Source organism: Scomber japonicus, chromosome 9 (genome assembly GCF_027409825.1).
Source record: "Scomber japonicus isolate fScoJap1 chromosome 9, fScoJap1.pri, whole genome shotgun sequence".
Taxonomy (NCBI): domain Eukaryota; kingdom Metazoa; phylum Chordata; class Actinopteri; order Scombriformes; family Scombridae; genus Scomber; species Scomber japonicus.
In genome coordinates, this window is record NC_070586.1 from 35,779,229 (window position 1) to 35,803,642 (window position 24,414).

Genomic DNA, 24,414 nt, shown 5'->3' on the forward strand with positions numbered 1-24,414 from the left:
GTGTGTGGACGCTTCCTGGATGAACACAGCCTGGGAATCTTCACTGTGACTGTTCTCTGTGTTTGTTCTGCGTTAGTGTTTAGTGTGAATGAAACACATCTGTAGCATGGACCAGTCCGCCGGAGGAGGAACACCCATGGAAAATGGTGCATCATGGAATCTGAAAATCTAAACTTTGAGGAGAGTGAAAGCATGGGAAGCAGCAGACTGACGCATCCTCTCCTCGTTTCGTTGTGAATGTTCGACTCTTCTGTTGGTGGACGACATACGCACTTCAAGGACCTGGGGGACGGGACGACTGTGTGTGTTGTGATGCTTCTTCTTCATTTCTTTTCTGGTGTCAGTTTTGGTTTCTCCAGCAAGATCCGCGCTATCCCAGAATGGCTCGCTTTGAAGACGAACTGTCCAACCGATATGGAGGCAACTGTCCCGCGGGCCCGGCCAGAGGGGCCATCCGACAGCCGGGGCCTCCGGGGGTCCAAAGGATGTACAAGCAGACGATGGCCCAGAGAGCCAGGACCATGGCCATTTACAACCCCATCCCAGTCAAACAGAACTGTCTCACCGTTAACCGCTCTCTCTTCATCTTCAGTGAGGATAATATCATACGGAAATATGCCAAAAAGATCACAGAATGGCCATATCCTTCCAGCCAAGTCTCACACTCATGCTGCTCCACATCACGCCCAAAAAATAGTCAATTTAAGCTTCCTTGCTTATCGACTGAAGACACTTACATCTAACATATGATTCAAAACTTGAAACAAAATCAAAGGACACTCTCATAAATTCGTCACATGTAGAATATTCAAAATAAGCGTTTATAGCAGTAAAATGTTAAACTTCCACAGTTGGTTGTCCTGTTGTTTCCAGAGAAAAAGGGCGGCAGCCTGTCTTACAATTGGGAGACCTCAGTCGATTATCTGTAGGATGAATATCCGGCCAGCTCTTATTTCAGGAAAGGCTTTAAACCATTTTCTGTGAAGCATCCTGTAAACAAGCAAGGAAGCCTTAAAGAGACATATTTCTAATTGAGTTAAGTGTTGTTTGTTTCCTTCATATTTAGCCTCAGGTAGAACGGCATTTAAATCGCTAGATAATCACAGAAAGGTAGAAGCTCTGAAGTGCATCACATGTTGCTTGTGTTTTAATACATTTCATTCATGCAAACGTCCTCTTAAGCAGAGGAGATTTCTATGGTTTGGCATCTTTCAGTTGATCCTAGTAGTAAGTTTATGAATATTAAAGCCAGATATAAAGTGGATTTGTGGACTTAGTGAGAGTGTGTGTACAGGCTGTGGTGTGCAGGTGGAGCTGTCCATGGTGCTGAACTCTGAGCAAACAGCAGACTGGCCTCCAGGCAGTAGCTGTGCTGTGTCTGCATGGGTGTGACACCAAAGCCACAGCAATAAAGATGCAGCGGGATGCAGTCTTTAAATGAGCTGCTGCTGCTTTCTGAACAGACTCAGTTTGTTTTAAAAGACAGGTGCCACCTGTTGACCCACCGTCTAAATTATCTTTTTGTTTTTTGTTGGATAATTGAAGGAAAAAAGTCAGCTGTAAAACACCTTATATGTTAATGAGCATTATAAACAATTAATTCACATTAAGTTGTGTAATGGTTTCCATTACTTAAGTCACCGCTTGGTTTCCCTCAGTGCTGAGCAAGCATTTATCATGCTTTGATGTCGCAGTGCATGCACAGCGAGTAGAGTTAATGCAGAGCGATCCATGCTGGAGCCGCAGGGTGATCCACGGTGGCCCTGAGCAGATGAGGGCCCCTGCGGCTGTAGGCCCTCTCCTGAGAACGTCCTACTAATGATGCTGGAGCTACCTGATAATCTGTGCAAACTTTGCAGAGGATTTATTGAATAGTGATTGTTGTGTTTTTATCTGACAGGAAAAGAGGAGATATATGAACTAGTTGATAATTATAGTGGGGTTAAAGTAAAGGTACAATCCACTGCATATGAAGTTCAGTTTACTTGTTACATCACCATATATAATAGTATAGGTAGGTAGGGTAATTGTATTGATCCTCCCTAGGGTGAAATTCAAAATTGACACAACAATATTCTTTAAAAGTGAGAAAAAATAAAATAAAATACTATATACAATAAAACAATCTCCAAATACTATACAAAATAAATAATAAATATACAATACACTAGTGGGAGTGGGAGGTACAGGGAGCTGTGGTGTTGTACAGTCTGATGGCTGACGGTATGAAAGACCCCCCCCCCCCCCCCCCCCCCCACTCATCAACTTTTAAAATTGATGAGTCAGCTGAATTTTTTTTTGAATTGTACTTGCTTTAATGGGAATGTGTGTGTGTGTGTGTGTGTGTGTGTGCGTGTATGTGTCACATCATGTTTTTAACATTTGGGAGGTGATACAGCACCAAACACCAAGCAACAGTTTAGATCCAGAAAGTACATCACCAGTCACAGAGTTTAAGAGTTTATGATGTATTTTTGTGTAATCTGTTATTTTTAATACTTTTCTGTCACTGTTGTGTTTGCATGTGTATCAACCTGTGAACCCCCTCCCTCTCTTTCCTTTCCTTAACACTCTCACTCCATTTGAGTACATGATCCTGACCACCATCATAGCAAACTGCATCGTCCTGGCTTTGGAGCAACACCTACCAGAATTAGACAAAACCCCGATGTCAGAGCGTTTGGTGAGTAGTCACATGACCCTTTTCTAAACTGCTTTTCTTTGTGAAACAGTGCTGTCACCACACCAGAAATACATGTGTTTAATACCATTACTGAGCTTAAATATGAATATCTACAACCACTGTTATGCTTTTCTGTGTTACTTTTCTTACCACAGGGACAGAGAGAGAATTTAGAGATGATATTTTTAGTAAATGATGTTCAATAAGTTCAGAATTGGCTCCAGTTTTAAGAAACATGGTGGCAGACGCTTCTTAATCTGACCCTTCTTCTTATTTTGTCTTGAGTATTAGAACATCTTAGCATCCAGAACATTGACTGACACTTTTTTAAACATGATCTGAAAGCGTGCAGCAGCAGCAGCAGCAGCAGTAGTAGTAGTAGCAGCAGTGATGAATTCCTGAATATTTACTTATTTTTTTCTAAAGATGACAGTGTAAATTTGTAGTTGGTGTCAGAGCGGGTGCCTCCTCTTCATCTCCGCAGGTTAAGCCCCCCCTCCCCCCTGCAGAGCTGCCTTTGATTCCTCCCTCCTGTGCATCATTACCTCAGGTTACCCCTGCTGTGCACCCCCCCACCCCCCTCTCTCTTGTTAAATCCTTCCATTAAGGAACCAAGTGATGGCAGTCTCTCTGTCCAATCACAGAGCAGTAGCATCAGAGGGCGTGGCTGTTTTTTTTGTGTTTTTTTTAAAGAATGAAATGTCCTGAGGCACGCTGGCTGATTTCATTGATCCACTCCTTGAGATGGGCTCAAACCTCTGAGTGACCAGGACTGTAAATAACCTAACCCTAACCCTTACAATCAGTCTGGAGACATAGTGTCCTGGAGTTCCATTGTACAAGTAGGATGGTTAAAATAGAGTCTGTAATAGATTATGTATGTATGATATAATACATTTGAATTGAAGCTTCCAATAGTCTTCCAATAGACTTTTTGTGGCAGTTTTGTTTACATTTAAACTGAAAACCTTCTTTAGGTTCCCCTGGATCCTTAACAGTCTTAAAAAGTCTAAAATGTTGTTTTTGATATTCAAAGTCTACAAAAAATGTCTGGAACTGTTTGAGTTAAGGTGATAAGGGTTATGTTATTTATCATTATTATCATTATTTTCTGATTATTTTACATAACCAACCAATCAATTTATTAATTAAAGTCCATGTAAAGTAAGAATAAATATGTGTTCTGAGTTTGACATACCACAGAAAAGTGTGTTGTTAACCACCCTGCCAAATGTGAATGATTAAAAAATCACCAAATATATGAAATTAGGCTTTAAAGTTGTGTTAAGGCTTTATCTCCACAATTCAGTACTGCATAGTTATCAGCCTTTTCACATGTTTTCTGTAACCATTTTCCAACATGTATAATATGTTTAGAAGTAAATCATTACATTGGCTTTCCACATACTTTAAAGTAAAAACTAATCATCAGTTGGAACTATAATGAAACTAATCATTAGTTACAGTCCTATATAACTGACTTCAGTATGAGCTCCATTACAACCCACTACAACAGTAAAACCTGCTTTTACATTATTATATGTTTCAGCAATGATATTACTTTTTCCTTAAAGAAGAATTAAAAAGGTCTTAAAGTCATTAAATGTGTTATTAATAATGTACACTTACCCTGTTCTTTCCTAATGATCCACTGGACTGCTGGAAGTAGTTTCTGAGCAGGGCAGTAGCAAAGATTTTATAGTTTATTTAGATACTGATACCATAAGTCCAATTAATTGAGTGTTAAAATAGTGGAATCACCCAATTAAAGGTACACTTTGGTGTTTTTCAAGCCCATTTTCTCATCTGTACGTGTCTAAGTGGCTAATGGGGACAACAACTTTTAAAATTGCTCCGTTATTGAGTGAGAATGCTGCAGCTGTGAAACAAGCTGTAATGTCATGCAATGTATGTTCATTATCAGTGTGTGTGTTCTCACCCCTGACAGACTCAGACTGTTAGTAGAAGTGTGGGTGACAACATTATGGACAGGAGTGTATCAATCAATCAATCAATCAATCAATCAATCAATCAAACTTTATTTACATAGCAGCTTTCATACAGGCTAGTGTAGATCAGACTGCTTTACAGTTAGTTGAATGACAAGCTGATAATGAGACAGGTTAAGCGACAACATTAAGAAAACAATTACAAGGACAAAAATGCACACAAGAGAAAGCAAGTGATACAAGTATATATATATATATATATATATATATATATATATATATATATATATATATATATATATATAAAAGTGATTTATAATAAAAATGTAAGATACAATTTTTCTTGACCTTTATGAACATGAACATCCTTTTAATTATGACTATTTTAAATCCTGACTTTTATCCAGCCTATTAATTTCAGATTGCTATTTACAATGTACACTTTCTTGCCTTTTAAGATAAACAATATTTGGTTTTGTTATGTATAGAAGTAAATAAATGAAAATGACAATAAAGGAAATGTTTACATTTACTGTGTTCTGGTTCACTCATGGAGAAGTCAGTCAGCTGAACATTGAGCCATGACAGAGCTGGAGAGAGGAGTTTTGTTGTGTTATCTAACTGATTCTGAATATTTGAACTGATTTCAACAACAACTCAACTCTGCTGAGATTTCAGAGTGACACTTCTCCCTGAGTGAGACTTGATGAGTCACAATAACAAGCAGAACAGGGGCCTGTTTCAGGAAGCAGGTTTAACTAACTCTGAGTTAAAACCTTAACTCTAGGTTGACCAACTCTGAGCTGTCAAACTCAGAGTTTTCAGTTTCAGAACAAGTGTTAACAGTTAGTTCAATCAACTCTGAGTCAAAGTAACTCTGAGTGAAGCTCGTACATGAGGAGATACCAAGCCCTCATCAATGGAGCACAGATAACATGATTCACCATGACAACAGGAGAAACAAAGGGCTCAGTCCTCCTACTTCTCCCCAAAGGAGTTAGACATATTAATGAATACATGCAGATGATGAGTACATATTTAAGAAAAAAAGCAATACAGTAGCAGCAGCAAAAGAACATGAGCTGATGTGGCAGAAAATGACTGACAGTCAACAGTGAGTATTAATGAAAAAAAAGGAGAAACATTTTGTCTCGAGTGGTCGATTCAACATTTATATTCTGTGTATGTGTGTGCGTGCGGCGCATTTAACATTCATGCAGACCTCAACAGGTACAAAACGTAGGCCTACTTGGCAGCAACTGAATATGAAATATAAAAATATAGTTCAAATAAGTGGGGGTATTGACTACATTCAACATGTGATATATATTTCAGTAGGCTAGTTGATGAAATCTTCTAAGCAAAAAAGAAAGTCAATTTTTCAGCCATCCCAACACTGCCAGTATTTAATATTGTCTATTTGAAAGCAACACCTATGCCTTTATACATACAACACTACAAAAGTGTAAACGTTTAAGTGCAATAGTCAAATTTAGTTTTATGTTTGGACACTTTCACCGTAATTTAACAATAGCCTAGCTGGTATAGAGAGAGAGAGAGAGAGAGAGAGAGAGAGAGAGAGAGAGAGAGAGAAGTTCCTCACTGATATCGAACCAGCGACACTGTCACTATGAAGCATGCACAGTAACCACTTGGCTATCAATCATCTTCAAATACTGCATTTGTGACAGCCTGATAGATGGTTGCCTTGGAAACATGAACTTGAACAGAGAACTTATTCTGAACTGAGAGCATGTCCATGTGGTGTCGTACAGACGATACAAGGGCTGAGAATATTGTTCAGATAAATTATTGATTGTACAGAAAATTGGAAACACTCAAACAGAACATCATCAGAGGATGATAAAACATCCCAGCGGGGTCCGATCACCCTCTGACGTAGATTTATGCTTTGTATTTGTGCTTCAATATTAACTGACTCTTTAAGAAAAGGACACACCATGTCTGACAGCTCCTTCAGTCTGCAGGCTTCAACTAAAAAGGAGGAGAAACTCAGGGTTAGTTGAAGAAAACCTGCCAGCGAGCAGGTTAGGTTCACGGAGTATGTTTCCAGGGTAACTGACTCAGAGTTAAGCTGAACTGGCTTTGTGAAACCGAAAAACCAGAGTTTCCCTCATCTCAGGGTTAACTAACTCAGAGTTCTCACTAAACCTGCTTTCTGAAACAGGCCCCAGATCTACACTTCTAACAACAGTCTGATTCTGTCAGTGGTTAAAAACACTTTTAGTGGACGTACATTGACGTGGTTCTATTGCCCCAAAGAATTACATTACAGCCTGTTTTAACAGCTGCCAGCTGCAGCATTCTCACTCAATACTGGAGCGATTTCAAAAGCTGTTGTCCCCATTAGTCACTCAGACACATGAAGATTGGAAAAAAGAGGTTGAAAAATACCAAAGTTTCCCTTTAAGTATGCACCACATGTTATTTATTTTAAAACTGGGAGCTGTATCGAACTCTGACATTTGTTGTATCCTCCTCACCCCCTCACAGGACGACACAGAGCCCTACTTTATTGGAATATTTTGTTTCGAGGCTGGCATCAAGATCATCGCCCTGGGCTTTGCCTTTCACAAAGGCTCCTACCTGCGTACTGGATGGAATATAATGGACTTTGTGGTGGTCCTAACAGGGTGAGTAGCACCGGCCTAATGGCTTATACAGCTGTTAACTGACAGAGCTGATGGTCAGCAGCGATTAATGACGGGAGGGGAGAGCTCTGCTGCTGCTCTGTGTGTGTGTGTGTGTGTGTGTGTGTGTGTGTGTGGGTGTGCATGTGTGTGTGTTTTCTAATGATCAATATAGCTGAGCCATTCCAGATGGCAGGGTGTTTTCTTCCTGTCTGGATGAAGGCAGTCTTGATGAGGCAGTATTGTCTACATTAGGCATGCAGAGCAGCCTGAAAGGAAACTGATTGTACACTGTGCTCACATAACTGTTACATAGGAATTTAAGGTGAAGGTTTTTTGTGTGGCTTCATTACACACTTGATAATGATTTGAAAAAAAAACAACAAAGCGTGGATCCAGCAGTAATGACTCGAGCCTGAGAGAATGAGAGTTATCAGTATGAATGGCTGGACTGTACTGTATATTACATATTTACATCATTTATTTATTTCTTTGAGCATTTTTCTGCCTGTATGTTTCAGCTGTGTATTCATTATTTTAACCATTATAGGGGCCCTTGGGCACTGAAGCTCATGTCCCCCAAACAACTTTTATTTTTGGATAACCATCTAAATCCATATTTTATACTATTTGTGTTTCCAACAGTGACCATAATTATTATCAACATAAAGAGAATGGGTCCAAAAAAAACCTCACATCATTGAGGGCCCCTTTCTGCTCAGGGGCCCCGTGGCACAGTATTTCAGTCATTTATCATCACTTTTCTACAAGTGCATAAACTTCTCTCTTGGCTTTCTAATTCCTTCTCACACACTCTTAATTAACAATAATAATAATAATAATAATAATTACAGCTGCAAGCAGCGGTGAACGGGCCCTCGCCCCCCCATGCATGTCGGTTTACAGATACAACAGGGCTTCGCACTGGTCAGCGCTCGGGCCCTAATGATAATGATAATATGTATTTGTAGAGCACCTTTCATACAAGGGATGTAGCTCAAAGTGCTCGTATTGTAAAAATTCAATAGAATAAAACAACAGCAATTGAAATAATGGTGAGGGATTATAACATGACAGAGAATCAGAGCGAGCTTGGACACATTTAATCAATATCTCTTACCAGGGTAACCCTAGATGGGAGATCAAACTGGGCTTTATGTGGCCCCTGAACTGAAATTAGTTTGACAGCCTTCATTTAGAGCTTTAACACCAAGTCATTACATCATCATTCAGGTGTTAAAGCTGACTCAGTGTGAGGATTGAAAAAAAACCATTGAGCTTCTTCACAATGTGTCCACACACTCCCTGGTAACTGCATAAATCCCCCCTGGAGTGCAAGTACTGCTGGCTGGGAATCACCTCTCTATACTGCTCTATAAAGCACATGACATGTGAACAACACTTTATTTACTGCAGCACTTCTCTACATGAATATGATCCATAACAAGTGGTAGCTTTGTGTAGAGTTTTATTAAAGGAGTCATGAGGTTGAAAATATAACATGATGAGATCAGTGAGATGTTGTGTCGGTTATATTTTCTCCTGAGCTCAACGTTCTGAAGCTTTGACTCACTTTCAGCACACACCTTCACATACTGTTCATACATCATCAGTCACAAATAAAGGTGACATTAATCCTTAAAGTCTGTGTAAAGTAAGAATAAATATGTGTTCTGAGTTTGACATGCCACAGAAAAGTGTGTTGTTAACCACTCTGCCAAATTTGAATGATTAAAAAAATCGCCAAATATATGAAATTAGGCTTCAAAGTTGTGTAAAAATCAGCCTCTTTCTCTGCTACCAACCAGCAGCTAACTCAGCTAACTGGCTAACTGTAGACTGTAGTAGTAGTAGTGTGTGCTGAATGTATTTATACCTCTGCAGCAGCAGGGGCGGGTTTATGCTACTGAATGTGTCAAATATATGTCCTTTGTATGTTAAGTTCATCAAATTTAGGGCTAAAAGCAAAAATAAAGTATTTTTTAATGATCTAAATATGGTATAAATATGGGTCAAATTTGACGCTGAACAGTATGTAAGCTGGGTTAAGTGAAGCTGATTTAGTCCAAATATTCAGCTGGAGGCTCATAGTGATATCTTCAAAAATGCTTCAAAAAACTGTTAAAAAGCCCTAATTTAATAGAGAAACAAGCTCATCCTCATTGTGTATACCTAACACATGTAAATAATAGTATCTTTAGTAGAGCTGGCACTTGATAATACTGTTCATATCCTACACATCCTACACAGTATTAGTACTCTGTTATTGCTTTATGCTGCAGAAACACTCTGCAAGCTTTACACATTGTTGCTAAGCCGGCTCTAACCTCCTTTTTTTTCTTCTTCTTCATTCCATCATCTGAAATAGTCTGTGGAGTAAACACAGAGGCTCCCCTGGTACCAGAGGAAAAAGCTAGAATGGGAATTGTGAAGGAGTGAAGGAGGAGGAGGAGGGGTGGAGGGTGATGGAGAGGAGAATGGGAGCGTTTGGGGTTGGTGGTGAAAGGAAGGGAAGGATAGAGTGGGGGGTGGAGGGGGGGTGACAGAGGATGCTGTTTCGCTTTTCGCTGGAGAAAAGTCCCTCATGGGTGCTGGGGGGGCTCGTGTCAGGAACCCTCGCTGCAATAAACAGAGCCTCCCACCAATTCCCAAACCCCTCATCAATGCCTCCTCCCCCTCACCCTCCCCTTCCCCTTCCCCTCACAAGAAGAAGTCAGTGGGAGTCATTCAGTCTTTGTTCCTGTTGGCTGAACAGAGAGGTGAAGCAGTCACTGGAAAACACAATAAATAGCATTTAGTGGAACGATGCAGAGATGTTTGTTCATAGAACCAAACCACCGTCCACACATACCTTTCTATTTATAACATTAAATTAACTGATTCATCACTATTAGAGAGAGCTGGATATAGTTTAAAAAATGACCATACCAGTACCAATCCAAGTAGCCTTAAAGTGATACTGATACCAACTGAGTACTTCATTACATACTCATTCCACATTCAGTATACTTCTTTAATCCAGTGTAACAGGTGTGTAGTGTAGACACATCTTGGTGCACTAACTCAAATTGACCAGGACTTCACCACCACAGACTGGTTGTAGCTAAGGCTAGACTCATATATCAGTTAGTCCTATCACAGATAGATTTTTTCTTTTTTTCTATGTTACAACACATGACTTGAGTTAAATTTAAAGATGAAGTTACCATGATTGTCGTTGTAAAATGTTTAGTTTTTCAGCACAGAATTTATGATTGTTTCTTGATTGGATTTTAGATCTAATATCCTAATCATTGCGATGTAACCCAGTGTCCAACAGGTGTAATCAGTATTTTTTCATAAAAATCTGATTCTGTACAGGAAAATAAACATGAACTAAAATGTGGAATACATGTAATCCACTTTGGCAATGAAACAAAATGGTTTTGAACTCATTTTACATCATTGGCCCCACTTTATTTAGAGAAAATGTTTTTAGGATCTGTCCTGCTCAATATTGACAAAATGCATTAAAATGTAAATTAAGGAATACTCCAATTTTTTACATTTCATTTGATGTTTTAAAATGAAGTAATTATTTTTATAAATGCACTTAAATACACTGTAGGTGATTCAAATATGGGACATTTTCAGGAGCATTCAGTCTAAAAAATGGTGCACATGTCATTTCAATATTTATATATTTATTTATGTATATATATTTTTTTATTTATGTATATGTATATATATATAATAATTAATAAACCTGATGCTGCTTTTAAAACTATTTTTAAAGACATTTTTGAATTTCTCATCTTGCCAAACCTTATTTGTGACTGATCCATATATAAGATTATCGGCCAATATATCCATATCGGAATGTTTTTTATTCCCTAGTATCAGCATCGGCTCCAAAAATCCAGTATGGGTTGAGCACTAGTTGTGCCTGCCAATCACATGTTGCTTTAAATCAAAGAACGCTGGTGTTGATTGGCTGTCAGGAAGTCTATACAAACAGTGATATTTTCTAGCTCTGGGTGCAGAAAGGATTGATTTCAGGTATTGTTTGATGGGAGATGTTTCCATGACTTGGTATTGATTTATTTGGGTCAATACCTTAAAGGTAATGAGTGATGATACCAAGCCCTAATCAATATACAATGATACCTTTAATGATACCATCACATAAACATAATGGGCCTCATGTAAAAATCCATATACAAATTCCCTCTTATTTCCGTCAGTATCTATGATATTGTTGGGTTATTTTCTTAGTCCTCACTGACTTCTGGGATTCACCAATATTTTCTTATTGTTGCTCTTCTCTGAGGTAAGATAAGAGTTTACAAGTGGTTGAGATTATTTATACCAAGATAAGAAAAAAACATCTTATCTTCACCGTTCAAAAATTGTTTGTGCAACACAAAAAAGAAAACAAGTTGAGGAACATAAATATATAACACATAAATATCATATATCAAAGTTAGATGATGTTTCAGAGTAATTATAATAATTGGATTATTTGCAGGTTAAAGAAATACTATTGGTTGAATAATCCAGATTAGGACTAGAATAAATTTAAGTTCATTTAACAGGAAGTCAATTTAATCATGCTAAAGTTCTTCTTTTTGCTGCGTTTTTTATTAAACTAAAAGCTAAAAATAGACGTGATAAATTACTTATCTGTCTATAGATCTATATCTATATCTACATCTATATCTTTTTCTAATTGTCAACAAATGCCATTAAAACCCCCAAAACTAAGAATGAATATATCTGTGTGTGTGTATCAAAGCCTGATATGTCTTCTCCACCACCAACACCAACACACACACACACACACACACACACACACACACACACACACACTCTCACACACTCTCGCTAGTGTCTCAGTTCACTCCATCACACATGTTTAGATCACATCCTTGGAAAGACGTGATCTGGTCCTCAGAGGATTTCCAGCTGCGTCACCAGCTGTTCCCGCCCTTACACCCGCGTCACGAAAACGCCACTCCTGTCTCCTGGCAACCGTGACAGCTGCAGTTGACAATCAACACACAGCTTATTAGAACTGAAGCCAGAACTTCTAAATGTTATTGTAGTGGCAGCTCATCCTGGTCCAGCAGACCCACCAGAGACCAGAGAGTATACAGAAACAGAGATGTAGTAAATGATGTTATTCAGTGTGTAATGTAGCTATAATAAAAATCCAAACTGTTATCTAGCTTCATAAAATACAACAACATTTAATATAGACTGTATGTAAATATGCTGATCGTACATATACACACATAGAGGCAAGCGCTGTTGTTCTGTCCTGTAACAACATGAAGCTTCTCTTTCCATTCAGTCAAACCAATGTGGCAGCAACAATTCTTAGATTTCATCTGTGAGATCAAACATTAGAATCACAGAAGATCACAAAAGAGCTGCACAGATCAGATAATCAGATCATGTTCTCCCTGTGATGTTGACGCTGAGATCCAAATCATCTCCCAAAATGTCAGAGCAGATTTACAAGCAGCTGTTATTTGGATAAACTGACCACATACTGGAAATTTAAATGGTTTTATTTATCTTTTTTATCATGGTTTATTTCATATGGACAGATACAATATACATACAGGCTGAAACGACTGTCCGATGGAAGTATGTTTATTGTCAATGTTCATTTGCAACACCGGTAAAACATGGTTTTATTATTATTGTACAGTACAATAAACTACACATACAACTAGACATGAGTACAGGTTTGTTGCTGAATTAACCAGGATATGATGAGTCTCTTTAAAGTGGTGCCATGAATATATTCATTGTAACATAGTTCATTACAGAGCTTTGGTTGATGATGGTTTTGCATCAGTTTTGGAACCTCCACATCATAAATGTGAGATGATCCAGCTTTGGAACAGATTTGTGAATATGCTACATAACCTCTCAAAAAATAAGGATACTGTAGGATCTTATTTGCAGCAGAATTGAACCAAAAGTCAAAAATCTCTGTGCACAGTTTCATTCAGGTACATTATCATGAGCCATAGAAACATCTAAATGAATGGTCATCCTGCAGAGAGACTAGACTGTTATTTAACCACATAAACACAGTGTTGATCAAACTAACACATGCAACTTCCAGACACATATCTCCTGTGTTTGTATCAGTATGTATGAGCTGTGTGTGTGTGTGTGTGTGTATATACTGTATGTATCAGTGCATGTATGCAGCATCTGATATGAGCTGAGCATGTTAACTGTAGAAGTGAGGGTTATTGACAGGTTGTCAGGGCCTGCATGTAGCCAGAGCTTTTTCTAATGTGTTCATGTGTGTGTGTGTGTGTGTGTGTGTGTGTGTGTGTGTGTGTGTGTGTGTGTGTGTGTGTGTGTGTGTGTGTGTGTGTGTGTGTGTGTGTGTGTGTGTAGATGGGAGCGGCCCAAGCCAGGCCTGATTGAATTGGAGTTGAACAGGCTGACATGATAACCAAAATTGAAGGGGCGGGTGGTGGATCGAGGCCATTACTGCAGTGGTCTGGACATCTTATCAGTGCCATGCTACACTGACAGGTTGAGCATGTTGTCGGGGGGAGGAGGAAGGGGGGAGGGGTGTAGATACGGGGGAGCTCCTATAGAAAGAGCATATGCGGCTCAACATACACATGCACTTGGGCGCACTTAAAACATGCGCACGCACACATTGACACACGTGCACACAAATCACTTCTCCATGATGATGATGATGATGATGATGACGATGATGATGTCCATTTCCTGCAGGATGCGTTCTGTCGAAAGCCATCGCAATTAGGCATTAGCAGTGATTATCAGCATCCAGCTCATTTAGACGGGACTTCAACATATCAGTCAGCTCAGTGACAGCTTTGTAATATGAGCAGCGTTGACAATCACACGTTGCAGTCATTCCACTACTAGGAATGGACCAATTACAATTACTGTGATTGCTGACGTCATTGTACCCAACTAGTGGTAAAACATAAGTCTGGTCTCTGGAGTTCTAACATGATATATTATAAATGATATCTGTTACTGAGTTGTGGATCTGTGTTCAAACCCAGAGCAGACCTTTGACTTGTCTTTCTTTCATGTAGTCAGATCAATGCTCTTAATAGACATGATACTGACCCAGGGAGTGTTTATGAGTATGTGTGTATAAGGCAGGAGAAGAAGAAGTGTGTCATTTAGCTATAATAGCCTAATACTGTTCATTGATATTTGGCATCCCCAAATTTCCAAATTGAATTCAACCAAAGTTATATGCAAGGTGAGTCCCTGTTTTCTACCCAGGGCCCTATTCACTTAATATAATTTTATTAGTATTCAAAAAATACTAATAATATACTAATACATACACAAAAAATACTAATCAAAATACAAAAAATACTAATAATATGCTAATAAAAAATACAAAAAATACATATAAAACTAAAACTAAAAATACAAACAATCATACAAAAAATACTAATAAAAATACAAAAACGACTAATAGAAATAATTTAATGTTTGAGAGACTGGATTGTACTAAGCTGATTTGTCTTCACTGAGTGGATTGAACACTGAGATTTTGGGACGAGTTAGTATGTTTCTTTTGTTAAAAGTAACATGAAACTTACTGAGCCTATATGTTGTAATTGATACATTAATTCAATAAACTTTTTGAAAGAAGTAACTGTAACTAATTACTTGCCCAACACTTAATATGAATGTCACAGTTTTATATAGTAGTAGTCATGATAGCTTCTATATGGATATTTGTGTATTTAGGAATGAAGCAACATAGACACTCATTCTATTTCTAACATTAGCATGTATGAAATTCCTGCTGTTTCCTTAAAATACATTAGACAGTGGACTGCTGTTAATGATGCTGCACAATGAATATAGAGAGTTTCAAATCAATTGAATTGTTCTCCAGGCCATTCAGCTCATACTGTAATATTCACATTCTTTCATTTTCAGTCACATCTCTCTCTTTCTTCTAGCTTCAATATGTAGTGGTAATATTCCACATCTTAACTGTGCACATAGTCATTTCTTAACCTATTTTCACATACGTACTTTTTTTTCTTTTATTCTTTAAGCTGCAAAAGTGTATTTACAAGATTTGAGTTTGGCTCAGACTGGAGTGTTCTCTTCCCAAGGCTTTTCTACCCACACAACGTAAAACCTCAGTGTTAACACCGTTATAAATAAAGATATAGTGAAGCTGAATCAGGCGTGGGACCGATGTGTGAGGTGGTTCACGGGTCGTCTCATTCTAACACCATTAGCATTTTCAACATGCCATCAATTGATCCTTGTTCACCTCATACATGTGTTTGCTCTCAGGACATGTGCCTGAGCCATCTCTCACACAAGCAGCTAATCAGATCAAGTGGGCTGTGTGAGTGAAGGAGCCTGGATTTAAGTCCCGTAGACTGAGCCCCCACCTCTGCCGTGTGTTCCAGTAAGATGTAGAGAGTAGCTAATAAGAGCATATATCTGCCTCCCCACTGCTACCCACCCAGATCAATAGTGTATTGAGCTAAACGCACAGGGAATAGATTCACTTCAGCTCTCCTCTTTATAGCCGGCTGGATCAAAGCAGCTGCTGCTGGATTTCTGCAGTGGCTGGTTCCAACAGTACAAGCACACACACACACACACACACACACAGACACACACACACACACACACAGACACACACACACGTTAGAATAGCACTGCTCAGTGGAACGGTCATATTTTTTCAGACAATGGTGATACATACCATTTCCAATCATTTACACATATTGTAGTCTTACATGATTAAGAGAAAAAAAAGGTAACTCTTAAAAAAAATAGTGTGAGGTTAATTATCCTCCATGCTTCCAAAATTGCATTGCATGTCAGTATCTTTGCCTCAATTGAATTTAAAGGGGTCCAGTAGGCTATGATGTCATTTTGAGGCCCTCTGGTTCAAACAGATACAGATCAAGTGGACTTTGCACAGGTGCACTAGTGGATATTCATTCCTGTGTCTTTGCTGACCACAAAAGTAGACACATTTTAAACACGTTTAGGCCCATTTATGCTCAACGTACGTACTAAAATGTATACGTCCTTTTCAAACGATGTAACCGTCACTGCTCACATACTTCCATGCGTCCTTTACGTTGGCATGGATGTTAACCAATACATCCACCAGGGGGCAGCACAGAGTTAAATGTTTATGACAACAACAAACTCAAAAAGAAACATGGCGACTGTGGAGGAGATATTGACAATGTTCCTCTTGCATAAAAGACAAAAACGATATGTTTAAAGTTTCTAACCAACTCGCATGAACTTTCCTCAGAAAAGTTCCTCCATTGTTATTTCTTCTTCGTATCTCACCAGAGCTATGTATCTAGTAGTGACAGCAACTATGCCCCCCCCCCCCCCCCCCCCCCCAACGGTTTCCGGTGGTACTGCTCCGTTTGGTCCGTATCTGTAAGCTTTATGGAAACGTGCAGAAATATGGATGAAATGAACGCAGAGCACAGACAGAAGGCTCCGTCTGTATCTGGATCTGGACCCGTATTTAATGTTGAGCATAAATGGGCCTTTAGGCTATCTTTCAGGCTAGGCTTGCTATATTGAAGTTTGACTCTCATGTTTCATAATTGAACCATTCTCCAAGCACTGGCTCCTTTAATTACAATTGTAAGAACAGCACACATCCGTTTTGTAGTGATAACAGTGGCAGAATTAACATCAAAATCAACAAAAGTCATTTTTGAGACAATGTTTCAAAAATGCAGTGTTTCATTTCTAGCCAGGGAGTACTGAGTTTAATGATTAGCTATAGCTAGCTTAATTAGGCTAATGTCAGCTCCATGAATTGCTTGAAAATGTTGCTGTCTGACTTTGAATATTTCCAGCTGACTTGTTTCCATTAAAGGATTCTTAAATATGTCTTGAATGCCTACATGATGTCAGGGGAAGAGGAACTATGCTACAAAAAGTTAAAATCTTATCTGCTGAGGATGCTGGTAGAAAACATGGACATACAGTAAAGAAACAGTTGTCTTGTATTGCAGTGCAGAACTTTTTGAATATAAAAATGAAATTAAACTCAAATGGTTATTTCTTTTTAACATAAGCCTGTTAGCGTACTTGTTCATATTTTTATGTGTATTATTAACCATACACTTTCTAAGAATGAAGATAAAAATGCACGTAATCGTCTCAACTGTGGATTTCGTTCCTTTTCTATCAAAAAGAAGGTCTCACAATTGATTTTTGCTATGGTTGCAATTCTTCTAGCAGTCTCCACATGACTGTTCTTCCCTCATTTCTACATCTGACAGGCCCATGCTATTCTAGTGTATGGCTACTGTCAATACTGTCATAGCTTTGTGGTAGGAAGAGTCATTGGGTTAGATAAATGTTGAGATGCTGAGAATGTTAAAAAGTTATTCCAGCAAAGCAAAAAAAAGGAAAAGTTTGTGTCGACAGAAGGCCGTCTGTACTCCTGGAAGCCCCCCCCTCCGTATGTTTCCTTTGATTGCTGTATAATCTCAGATGTACTGTGGAGTGGCACAGCCTCAGCAACAGGCATATTGGTATGATTATGATAAGAGGCAGTTTGTATATTTGCTGTGTAAATGCTTTGTGATCAGCAGAGGATCCTGGCTCTCTCTCAGCAGCATCCATACACCCCCCAACCCCCCCTCTGAACCAACACCAGGGACATGCTGGCTCTCTGTGTTTGGCAAACAGGCTCCCAGCCAGCGGTAGTAACAGTGTGTGATATGGAACGGTGCTGCACACTCTTTGTAGATACATGCTGAGGGGAAGGAAACCAAGAGATAAAACACAGGATGGTTGGATCCTAATGAAAGCATAGGAGAACACCAGGGATACATACTGCACTCTACATCATCTTGCTTTTATTGAAACTGAAGCTCTTAAAATGATTTAACCATGTGGAATTTTAGCAGGAGAAACATTAAAGGATTTGACAAGGCACTTTTCTATATTTCTCTTACTGTCGACAAATCTCATGTGAAAAGCTAAACCAATTATGAACTTATCCTACTAACAAGTATTGTGTGTGTATCCACAGTCTGATAGATGTTTTCCAGTGGTTATTTAAATGGTGTGCACTCTGTGAAGTATGTAGCGGTACATAGTTTGTGTGGTCATGATCTGCATTTTATCCTAGGAGAAGAAGAAGAAGAATGTGTGCTGCTCTTGACTTAAAGCTTTATTTTCATTTATTTGGGTACTTCTTGACACTCTTGTCGCACAAAAAGACACAATTTGTAGTAAAAAGCCGTTATTGTTATACGTTGTATTTTAATATATTTATTAGAAGTGTGCAGATTGACATTGTATTGAACCCGATGAAAGCTGGTATTTTCCACTGAGACACGGACAGTTTGGAATACAATGTTGTTGATGATAGCATTTTTTGATGACATCACCACAGCTGGAATGTTGTGCATACATTTCCAAATTATACTACAAATACAAAAGTACATGCTGGGTGCCACATCCAGACTTCATTAGCTGACATTATGGGTTCAATTGTTTGTCGTGCTAAGATTAGCTTGATGGTGCAAACAGTGTGAAGTAGTGCTTGTGGTAAATAGGTCTATATTTTTTATGTTATGAAATTGATTTGAGTGTGTAAAATGATTAAGGAACTGTAAATTAGAATTAAATATTGCTACTGAAAAGGATTTTTTTGTTGTTGTTTGTTTTATAAAATTTGTATTGTAAATTATTTAGAACAATACCCAAAGCCCAACACATGACAAAAAAAGAAGAAGAATTTCATTACAAATATTGTTGGTTTATATATAAAAAGCTGATTTGTGGAAACTTTTTATGTAGCTGTTTCCTGGACTGAGAGCATCCACCGAATAATTACTCTTTCATAAGTGTCTGGTCACAACAAGAGTTAACAAACTAATGCATTAGTCAAATAGATTGAAACTTCCACACTCCCTGTATACTGTAAATGAATTTGTTTTATTTCCTATATTTCAGGATGAAAGCGCTGACTCCATTCTGTGAATACTGAACACTGATACCAATGAACCAATCACGTGTTGTGGCTCCAGAGAGCTGCCTTGCTGATGTAGAGAGGTTTATCAGAATCTAGACTGTGGATATTGTGATGATGGCTCTGTGGTCAGGACTAATGCACACAGCCAGCCACATATCTCTTAGAGAAGCCAGATTGAGCCGTTGGTACAGTGAGATCCTCTCTAATCAGCCTCTCTCTGAAGAGAAAGGCTGGAACAAATAAATGAATAATTGAGTAGATTTCACTGTGGATGAATTAGGCCAGTTAGAGAGTGCATTTACCCTCTTTGATGTGCACAGTATTGCTACAATATTCCTTACCTGAAGAATGCTATATATTTGACTAGAAACTATTTTTAAAATGCCTAGTTTTATCTGACATTATGTACTATAATAATTTTTTGGGTAAATGAATGTAATATTATGACATCTTAACAATTCACAGTAATGTTTTCGTCCCCATATTTCATAGTTTGTAAAGTCTGTTATGCAACATTGTAAATAAACTCTGTTAAAGTGTATAAAACAGTTATTAATCTTCCTTCTCAGGTTTCAGGGAAAAACTATGATTTGTTTTGGAATTTTTAGATATTAAAATTTAAAGATTGTGAATATCAGTATAAATGTCAGCTGTCATAAATGAATGGTATCCGCTTTCTGAAACCCATATCAGTCCAACTCCAGTGTACTTAAACTCTTATTCCATTTGCTGAGCTCAGCGTAGGTAGCAGTGAGCAGGCTTGATGGGGATTGAGCTTCTTGACTGGCGGCCATGTTGAACGTGACTCTCCAAGCTATTTGTTTAAATGGACGTATATTATTCTCGGGAAGTGGAGTGATTATGCAGGGAAATGTGAGCTGTGTTTCAAACCCCCTCCACCCAGATCCACCAATGAACATTAACTGTGTGGAGAGATGAGACTGAGAACAGAGCATATGAGGACACGTGTCTTTAATTCCACTCAGTTTCTGTTGGGAGCTAATTGTTGCCATCACACTGAAAAATATCTAAAAGCAATGTTGTTGAAAAGATACCTTTCAGATATTCGGCTGTATTATTGAGGGACCAATTGTGCAAGATCAGTTTTGGAGCCCATTCTTTAATTTTTTTTTCATCTAGCACAGCCTCATTTTTCTTAACTGCTTGACCCTAACTGTAACAAGTCATATAAGTCTTAGTCTATTTTTGGGGGAGTCATACTGGGAAAAACACTTTTCTATTAAAGACTGGTTTATTTGAATGCACCAGAAGTTATTCATTTATACACACATATGTTTATACTCCAAAACTTGTATTAGAAACACAATTAAAACACACATATTACACCTGAAACAGTGTGTCAGGTTAATTGCTTAACTGAACTGGACTGTGTTCACACTTCCACATTAGTTTGGTCTGTAAATACTGAAACATCACAGCAACTAGTGTCTGAAATACTTCTGATCAACACACAATCATTTTTCTGTACAACATACAGCATTAACCGGTCATCAATAGTCTATTTTCATTAGCTGCCGAAACAGCTGGAATTATTCTTCTTAGTGTAAACAGCCTTTTACATACCTATAATCATTCAGATCCAACCTCTCTCTGTATTTTACTGGTGAATAGGACACACTGGTGTATAAGACGCACTTATACACTGTTTTTACGGTGTAATCAAACAAGGCTAAGTGTTTACAGCCATGCTAGCAGCTCTGTGAGGATGTAGTTGGGCACTTGCTAATGCTAACATGAGCAATGGTAACATGCTGATGTTTATCACGTTTACCATCTTTATTTTAGCACGTTAGCATGATGATGTCATGGAAATATGAAGATGAATGTACCCCTAGGACACAGGCAATTGGGGCCTTAAGCCATTAATGATTTGCTGGCACCAAGACCTCAAGTCTTTATCTTTTTTGGACACAAGCTAGGTACCTGTTGATCATCAGACCCCTTATCAACGAGAGCATTCCTCAGGACACACAATTACAAGGTCATACATCCACAGTCATAATTAAAATGTTAAACCAACCATTTGACCCATCTTCACTTTTGAAGAAAGTGAGTAGCACTAAACACAAAGTACAGCTGACTCTGATGGAAATTAGGGCTGTCAATCTTCCTCTCATGTGGTTATCTTATGTTCTGTCCACTAGAGGGCATCTCAACATTACCAAGAAATATAGCTAGCTTTCAGCTAGCTGCTAAATCATAACTAATCTTAGGCACAAATGAGTAACGTCAACTTTAGCATGAGTATTTTTAATCTCAATACATTCCTCTACTCGTTGTTTACTCTTTCAATGAACTCAGTAAAAGCCAGGGCTGCATAAACTGAAAATAAATAAAGGTGCTCCATTAAGTGAATTATTAATTTAGATTTCAAACAACATTAGCAAGGTTTGGTTTTATATATTCACTCGTATGTATTTCAAATATTCAGTATTTGCTATTTTTCCGTTTGTTGTTGTAAATCCAAAACACTTCTACATAGAGCTTCATAAGTTATCAAGAGTGGTGATGTCTGTAGATGCATCCTCTACGCTTTCTGTTATTTCTGTTGTGATGTTAGGTTAGCGCTCTGAATGTGAGATTGTGATTCAGAGTCAGATTCAGAAAACTTTATTGTTCAGATGCGACAAAAGCATTTAATTTTCACATGCAGGTAGGTCAAGTTGAGATTTCTTTTGTTTTGTTTTAACTATTTGAAATATATTTGAATCCCGAAGTTCGTTCCAACAGCCCTAATGGAAATTATGTTAGTTTAGAAAGTATTTGGTCATAAACCAAAGTACTGGATGAAGTACTGGCAGTCATCAGTAGGATTCATCCTCTGGGGACCATGAATGTCCAATAGTTGTTTAAAACGAACAGACCAACCAACACTGCCATCCATAGAGCCCTATGTCCTAAATCTATACTACATAATAATTCTTTACAACATGAACTAATACAATACTATTTACTCTACACTACAGCATCTGTAACAAAGGAATCCTATTACATACTAAACTTGTTATCAGATCCCAGGTTCGTTTTTTCCTTTATTTGTTTCTGCTGCATGTTGCATTGTAGGACAATAGTGTTCACCCACAGAACACTCAAAAATCCACCGTAATTAAAACTATGATTTCTGTCTGGATTGAGTATACTGAATTTGGTCATTGTATCTGTGTGAACACACTACATACTCAACGTAATACACTACACTACAACGTAATGTCACTGGCACTTAGAACAGTAAGTTAGGATGGAGGAGGAGTTAGGATGTCTTAGCAATCAAGTTGCACATAATAAAGTTAAACATACTTTTGTTATATTTTTTAAGTGATTCATTAAAGTGAATCTCAGTTTCCAAATTTGAACAAACATCATTACTTCCTTCATCCCTTATATAAAGAGGGAGGCAGCTAACATTGAAGCTTGTCAAAGACACTTCAAATATTATTGTGTGATAAAATAAATATGTGTCGTTCTGTTATAAATAAGATACTTGGCCAGAACATGTAGTCCGTTGTTTTGCGGATGACTGGTGACATCCAGGACAGCTGGCGACAGAATTGGGAAGGATATTGGCCAGTTTTATAAAAGATTGACATGATGTGGCAAGCAGTTTCTTGGGTTTTTTTAGGTTTTGTCTATCATTGATATCTTTAACAATTACATTTTACTCACCAAGTTCATTGCTGAGATCTGGGAACACAATGGCACAGCTAAGCTCAACAGGCCAAGAAATATGAGCAGTCAAATGATGGAACAGGTTGGAAAGGCAAAAGTTAAAAATATTACCCCAAAATGTCTTTAGAGGTGGGACAAAGTCATTGTTTTGCAAGTCACATGTCCCACATCAAGACTAATAAGTCCCAAGTCCAAAGTCCAGGTTGAGTTGCAAGTCTTTTATGATTTTGTCCAATTAAGTCCAAATTCTTGTTTTGAGTCTGGCTCAAGTTCAGGTCATGTGATGAGTCTAAATCTGAGTCCATTACAGTTTAGACTTCAACCCACTAAACTTGCTGTAGATGTGTTTTCCTCTACAATGATGAATTATTAGCAATGTTTCAGAGTTGCTCACTTTCAGTTTTCCCTCCAGTGAAGTGCTTAAGACAATCTTGATAAACTGATTGATGACCAAAGCTATAAAAAAAAGGTGCAAGTTGTAGTAAACCAGAATCTCCAACTCACCAAGTTTTTTCTTGTGACATACGGTAAACTTTCATGTCTCCAGGCCTCATTTGGTAGTGAATCAAATTAAACACCTTCATGGGTATCATCATCCTTTGGTTGAACAAACGTGCATGTACATGACAGGCATCACATGCTATAGAGGCCTGATTTGTCTTGTGCTTCTAAATCCAGAGACTGAAACCTGTACATCAGTCACAGCGTTTGAACATGTGTCTTTCTCACCAGACATCTACAGACTCTAACAAAACAGGCTGGGAAAACCAATGATGATTGAACTTTGGACTTTCTCAAAGCACACCCAGGTCATTTCCTGTCTGTGTTCCCTCATTACTGTGAAGTAAAAGAAACCGCTGCCACTCAGCATAACCAGCCTCACACAATGCCTAGAAAGGGAGAAGACAGAAGCAGACAGACAATCTCTGCTCTGATGTGTTTTCTTTTTTGGACTGGTGTGTCTGAGACTGCCGATCGATGGCCCGGGAGGTGTCTCAAGCGCCCCCTTCCCCCTTCTCTATCACCACCACCACCACCACCTACTCCCTCTGCTCCAGGGAACTGATTGATCTGAGAGCCGGTTGTCCGGGAGGGTCGGGACCCCGCGGGCAGGCAGGCACTGCTGTCTCCACTCAGCTACCAGCCATGTATCTCTGCATGCTACCTTGCTTACACTTTCATCTGCAGGGGAAGTCAGCCACAGAGCACGCTGGATAAAAACAAAAATCTGCTTGTGGCTGCAAAGCTTGAATGACTGTGTACACAGTAGGATCAAATTAACCCATGCCTCTAATGTATTCTGGCAGAGTGCCACACCCAAATAACCATTCTTGAATAGGCCCTTTCCAGAATTGGTTCTTTTGCCCCATTCAGCCATGTTATCTCTTTGTCTAGATGCTAGACAGTGATGAGAGTAGTTTATTGAGCGTGGTC

General features: G+C 38.5%; 1 protein-coding gene across 1 annotated transcript in view; it reads left to right on the forward strand.

Annotated features, from left to right (window-relative positions):
- Positions 1-380: 380 nt before the first annotated feature.
- cacna1ba (calcium channel, voltage-dependent, N type, alpha 1B subunit, a) overlaps positions 381-24,414 on the forward strand; it is a 172,499-nt gene continuing 148,465 nt past the window's right edge. The window contains exons 1-3 of the mRNA XM_053325836.1: positions 381-640; positions 2,578-2,683; positions 7,147-7,286. Of these exons, the coding sequence (XP_053181811.1) occupies positions 381-640; positions 2,578-2,683; positions 7,147-7,286 (506 nt within the window). The remainder of the gene's footprint in view (positions 641-2,577; positions 2,684-7,146; positions 7,287-24,414) is intronic.